The sequence below is a fragment of the Pyxicephalus adspersus genome, chromosome 2, assembly GCF_032062135.1.
Source record: "Pyxicephalus adspersus chromosome 2, UCB_Pads_2.0, whole genome shotgun sequence".
Taxonomy (NCBI): domain Eukaryota; kingdom Metazoa; phylum Chordata; class Amphibia; order Anura; family Pyxicephalidae; genus Pyxicephalus; species Pyxicephalus adspersus.
In genome coordinates this window covers 22,043,313-22,049,667 of record NC_092859.1, presented here as the reverse complement: position 1 = coordinate 22,049,667, position 6,355 = coordinate 22,043,313, and the positions used below count along the sequence as shown (strand labels likewise).

General features: G+C 43.1%; 1 protein-coding gene across 1 annotated transcript; it reads left to right on the top strand.

Annotated features, from left to right (window-relative positions):
• Nucleotides 1-6: 6 nt before the first annotated feature.
• Nucleotides 7-5,927, top strand: KCNJ8 (potassium inwardly rectifying channel subfamily J member 8). The gene is made up of 3 exons (XM_072399908.1): nucleotides 7-558; nucleotides 1,943-2,387; nucleotides 4,885-5,927. Exons 2-3 carry the CDS (start codon nucleotides 2,035-2,037, stop codon nucleotides 5,777-5,779), a joined length of 1,248 nt encoding a protein of 415 aa, XP_072256009.1. The 5' UTR covers nucleotides 7-558; nucleotides 1,943-2,034; the 3' UTR covers nucleotides 5,780-5,927.
• Nucleotides 5,928-6,355: the final 428 nt, after the last annotated feature.

The following is a 6,355-nucleotide window of genomic DNA, read 5'->3' as shown; positions in this document are numbered from 1 at the left end:
CACCTACTGCATACTGACTGCATGAATTGTGCACCTACTGAACTGGCTGCAGCACCTGAACATCTACCACACTGAATACAAGAACTGAGCACCTACTGCACTAAATAAGCACCTACTGTATGAACTGCAGGAACTGAGCACCTACCTCACCTACTGCAAAGTGTTGTCCAGGAGAAGTGAAGACCATCTCTATCCAACAGACTGCAGGAAACTAAGATCTTGGAAAAGGAAAGTAAATGTGGGACTGAGTGCTGAAATCTCTGGGACTGTTGGAGAAATTACTATATTTCAGGTACAGAGGCCAGCTGCCCACCTGAGGCCACACAAATCTACAAGAAGCAGATATACCAAATATCAGGGACTGCTGCTGTGTTGCAAAAGAATTGCATGAACCGACTCTCCAGTGGTCACCAAGATTTGCTGCCAGGTCATTTTGTACCACCCTGTGACTGGCAAATTTTGGTTGGTAGGACTGACCATTGACAAAGGACCATCAGACCGCCACAATACCATCATCCTCCACACTGGACCCCGGTGCCCGTAACATGTGGCTTTACAGTAAGTCACTGACCTGTGTTTCTCCTTGTCCCCAATGTCTGTTTGCAGGGAGTGGAAAGAAAGGATAATGATGACATGCCATGGTGGGTTGAGGGGAGAAGTCACTTTACAGGAGTTTTAGCGTCTTTTTATATCTCACGTCCCATTTTCCATACTTTGCACCTAGAAACACAAAGCTCTGTAGAAGATGACTTCTCACTTTTAATCCTGGCTTGTCATCATCATTCTTTAGAATCCACCACCCTTTCATTGGATTCCACATACCAGCCAACTGTTATGCTAGACATGTAGTGTCACTGGGGATGAGGTGTCAACGGATATCTGTAGCATTAAAATAGATCCAAAGTCAAATATTTTTCATTTAGTTTATATGTATATATGTTTTATATTTACAGAGTGAAGAATAATTGTAAACCTTATCAGGATTTTCTTTCCAGGACACATAGAGAGTGATTATCCCCATTGGGACATAGACAGCTAAAGAAAATTACAAGTATTCATAGATTTCCCTACCCTATCCAAACATTAAAAAATGTTTTGGCTTTGGATATATTTTAAGGGTCAAACCACACCAGTGTGTGCCAGTGTGTTCTGGAGCATGCAATAACCCTAGCTGGCACCCCATAAAGGGCTACCCCAACTCCAGTAGCATGTATTTGGGCCAAGGGATAAGCAGAAGAGGTGGCTGCCTTGAGTACTTTATCATAAGGAGATGGAGGAGGGTGCAAAAGGGGAAGAACCTGCAACTTATGCTTCTGTAGTTTATAGCTCATAAGAGAGGCCGCTCTGGCCCTTTTTGCCTTTGGTGCTCCAAGACTCTTCTATTACTTATTACAATAGCAAAGAGTTGGAATTTAAACATGCTTGGTGCAAACATTGATCTATACAAAAGTGGTAAAAACCAAAAAAAAATATTTCAAAGTGAATATTTACATTACAAGTGATTAGTCTTTACTCCTTGACTAAATTAACCTCAATATTCAGCTAAATATGGAGACATGTTGACAATTATGAGTTCCCTATGTGCAGGCATGAGCTCCACCATTAATGTGGGAGAGAAAAAGGGAAGGTGCAGGTTAGGGGTTTGGACCTTACTGCCTACACTTTTGTTCTGTGAGATATCTGGGTGCATTTAGCCATTAGGAGTAGGATAAGTGATTTTTAGTTTTTGCTAGGAGAAAATCCAGGGCATTTGGGAAAAATGTGCTATTTTGGTGCAATACATTGGAGTCAATGGTGAAGGAATATAAGTGGTGTATGTGGTCATTTAAGGGTGAAACTGGCTTTAAATGGCTTTTGCGGGTTATGTTAGTTCCTTTTTTTATTATTATTTGCAAACTTTGAACATATTTGCTTATTGCATATTTTCTTTTTTGATCCACAGGCTGTTCCCGCAGCCGATAGCAGGACCAGTGATATTATACCGCTAGCTTCCTTCTCATCTCTGCATCATCACCGGATCCCCAACACATAGCCATGCTAGCAAGAAAGAGCATCATCCCGGAGGAATATGTCCTGGCCAGGATTGCTGCTGAGAACTTGCGCAAACCACGACTCCGCGACCGGCAGCGCAAGGCTCGCTTTGTGGCCAAAAATGGAGCCTGCAATGTAGCTCACAAGAATATCAGGGAACAGGGCCGCTTCCTGCAGGATGTTTTCACCACCCTGGTGGACCTAAAGTGGCGCCATACACTGGTCATCTTCACCATGTCCTTCCTCTGCAGCTGGCTGCTCTTCGCCATGATGTGGTGGTTGGTGGCCTTTGGACATGGCGACATGGACATCCAGGATAACCATATGAGCTGGGAGCCCTGCGTGGCCAACGTCAGGTGAGGTGTACATTGGCTGCTGACTTCCAGCCTTCCACATTTACTGAAAAAAATAAATAATGGCCTTACTGACTCTAATTATAGCATTGGCAACAAATCCAAGTTTTACCAGCCAACCAGGTCAAATAACAGGCAACCCTACTTCCTCAGGGCTTACAGTGATGATCACACTTCTTTGTATATTTAAGTTGTGCTATTAATAGTGGCGATAATATCAACACTAGGGATTTATGGCTGCAGAACCTAAAATAACATTCAGATTCAGCTCATGTTTAACCCTAAGTTTTCCCGTGGCAGCTTTACTGTAAATGCTTTGGTAAAGCTTTGCTGCATCCAGGACTGATGTTGGAGAGTTAAACCTTCCGACAGTTCTTCTGTCTCTTGGGGACTATTGGTGACATCCATGTGCTGAGTTTCTAGCTCTGCACACCTGCCACAAACATTATGAGGGTTTTCCACCATCCGTGCACTAAATTCTCAGCTCTGCGCACCTTCTGTGCCTAATACAAAGGGTTCCCATTATCCCAGAATCCCAATTTCTAGTTCTGTGCATCTGTTGTGCCCATTATAAGGGGTTTCCATTATCCACAAGCTACGTTCCCAAGCATTACCACCTTCTGTTTGCATTATTACCATTCCCTGCACGCTTGGGTCTGTAAACCTTCTTTGCCCATTATGGGGGTTCTATGCTCCTGATGCTCAACCTAAAATATCACTATGCAGGTTCAGCTCATGGTAAGCTGAGTCGACTTGTTGCATCCTTACAGTAAATGTTAGTTTAAAGTTAAATTAAAGCAGACCTAAACTAAAAGTTTTACCTTACATTAAAGGGTAGACAACCCTATTATAAAAGGTAAAGATTACCTTCTTTTTTTGGGGAGGGGGTTTAAAACACGATGATCAAGACAGATTGGAGGTGAAGAGCCTCCTGGGATACCTATGTCATGGATCCCGGGAGGCTCCTTGCTGCTCCTTTGATGCATGTCTGATCTCAGTGATGGCGGCATTTCTTCCGCCCCGGGACGAGGATACTGGGATGACGAGGGACCCGATCCAGGGAACCCCTGAAGTGATCGACAAATCTTTGAATGTAAAGCTGAATGATTTTTTCTTTACTTACAACTTTATGGATACGGAGTATGGAGTAGGATTTGTGAAGACAGACAAAGGTGAGCTGGAACACCCAAAAGTGCCTGAAACATTCCAGAAATATTGCAAAAAAATGTAAAAAAAAGTGGTGTTGCAAAGACATAAGAAAAACCTTGGGGGTAGTATAACATACCAGCAACTTATAATTGAAATGTCACTTTTTGGTGTACTGACCCTTTATAGGTATACTCATTTTTGGTGGTTTTTAGGCCTGCCAATGAAATCTCTATGTCTGTGAATAGTACATATGTTTTTTCTTGTACAAGCTATTAAAATGTCACTTGTACTTCGGGTTCAATTTACACATTCCTTTGAAAGAAAAACCCGACAGGGACTCAAAAAGTGCTGCAGCCAGAAGCATTCAGATGTCTAACTCAGGAATGGGTGAGAGGGGTTTGAATGGTGTGACTGCCTTTTCGTTATAACATACCGCAAGGAGAACTCCTCCTAAGAGTAGGTAGAATTTGTTAAGTGTTACAGCACACTGAGTAGAAGTGCAAAGGACCCTAATATTAGTATATAATTATTAGGACTCTAATATAAGAATTAGATCGCATTAACAATATCTTTTATTTGTTTTTAAACAGTGACACATTTCCTACCTTGCATATTTAAGATAATATTTCAGATTTGGGTTGCATTCTGTATGTCCAGGGTTGTATTTCAGCTGGTTGTTCTATACAGGTCCTCTTATTTTGTATGTCCAGGGTTGTTTTGGCTTTTAAGTTGAGTGCTTCATTCAGCTCCTCTTATTCTGTATGTCTTGGGTTGTTAGGGGCATTTCAGTTTGTTCCCCCATACAGGTCTTCTTATTCCACATATGGTTATCCCATACAGGTTGACTTATTCTGTATGTTTAGGGGTCTTTGAGCATTTCAGTTAAGTGTCCCATACAGGTCCATTTATTCTGTATATCAAGGGCTGTTTTGACATTTCAGGTTGGTTCCCAATACAGGTTTTCTTATTTTGTATGTATAGGACTGTTTGAGCATTTCAGTTGGATGAACTAAAAGGGTCATGTAGGTATTTCAACTGGTTGCCTCATAACGTCCTCCTATTCTGTATGTTTTAGTTGCAGGTGAAGACTGTAGGCTGAGCAATTTTCAGCTGCCTTTTATCCTTTGGGGGCCCTGGCCCTGGGGTGTCTCCTCTCTTTTTGGGGCACTCCTGCTCTCCCTCCTGCACTCTTTATATTATTGTAAAATACATTAATTCCGAACTTTGACAGTTCCGGGAAAAAACAACCAATTTGAGTATTTATTCTGCTCAGATTGGCACAGGGCCCAGGGGGTTATAGAAGATAAGCGGTTACATGTAGTAGTAATAATTTCATTTTTCCATATTCCAGGTCTTTCACAGCGGCATTCCTCTTTTCCATAGAGGTCCAAGTGACAATTGGATTTGGCGGGAGGATGATGACCGAGCAATGCCCTCTGGCAATCATTGTCCTCATTATGCAGAACATTGTGGGCCTCATTGTGAATGCTGTCATGCTTGGCTGCATCTTCATGAAGACGGCCCAATCCCACCGCCGAGCAGAAACTCTGATCTTCAGCCGCCATGCGGTCATAGCCGTCAGGAACGGCCGGCTTTGCCTGATGTTCAGGGTTGGGGATTTGCGTAAAAGCATGATCATTAGTGCCTCAGTGAGGATTCAAGTGGTCCGAAAAACAGTCACGCCAGAGGGGGAGGTGATTCCCATTCACCAAATTGATGTCCCAGTGGACAATCCGATTGACAGTAATAACATCTTCTTGGTTTCTCCCCTAATTGTCTGCCACATCATAGACAGGAGGAGCCCCCTTTACGACATCTCAGCATCTGACCTGTCCACCCAAGATCTAGAGGTCATCGTCATCTTGGAGGGTGTTGTAGAGACGACTGGGATCACCACCCAGGCCAGAACCTCCTACATCCCTGAGGAAATCCTGTGGGGCCACCGCTTTGTGTCCATCGTCTCGGAGGAAGAAGGTGTGTATTCTGTGGACTACTCCAAATTTGGCAACACTATAAAGGTGGCCACTCCCAGATGCTGTGCCAGAGAACTTGACGAGAAGCCTTCCATCCTTATTCAGACGCTTCAGAAGAGTGAACTGTCACATCAGAACTCTCTGCGCAAGCGCAATTCTATGAGACGGAACAACTCAATGCGGAGGACCAACTCCATGAGAAGGAACAACTCTGGACTCATCATGCCAAAGGTCCAGTTTATGGCACCGGAACAGAATGCAGCAGATACATGACAGAGGCATTCCGGCAGTTTAGCTTTCTTTCCAATTGTAAAGGTTTTCAACCAATATTTATTGTCTTGTATACAACACATTCCTGTTCTTCTAGAATTTGCAATTTTTTCAACCCTTGAGCACTTGAAATAAAATGTAATATCTTGAATTTTGCCACCTGTAGTCCTTGTACTCAGAACTAAGCTCATGAAGTTACACAGGAAAACAGAAGGACTGTGTAAGGTTTGGGTTCTTATCTAAAATCAACAGTGGCTCCCACCTTAAAGGCAGCCTCATGGGTGGAAAGGGGGCTTGGTGGGCTTTGCGTTTACAAGGAAGTCTGACTTCTTACCCTCCCTTCAAAAAAACTCTTCTCCAGTATCTCAATAGTTGCTTCTCCTTTGGATGTTGCCCCATGTGATTTGCTTTCTTCTTCCCTGCAGCCATCCGCAGTGACTCAACTCTTTGGTTGGTTTGGTTGGTAGGTTCTGAACTTATAGTATGTTGTGTGAGGTCATATAACTTAGTCTACTAAAATGCAGGTGAGTGACAGTGGGTGGTAGCATAGAAGAAGAAAACAATGCTGGCGGCGGAAAT

What these genes read in the sequence shown, in the direction of transcription:
- KCNJ8 (XM_072399908.1), top strand. Translation starts at nt 2,035, where the DNA reads ATGCTAGCAAGAAAGAGCATCATCCCGGAGGAATATGTCCTGGCCAGG. An exon ending in CCCTGCGTGGCCAACGTCAG is followed by an intron (nt 2,388 to 4,884) that starts GTGAGGTGTACA and finishes TCCATATTCCAG; the next exon opens with GTCTTTCACAGCGGCATTCC.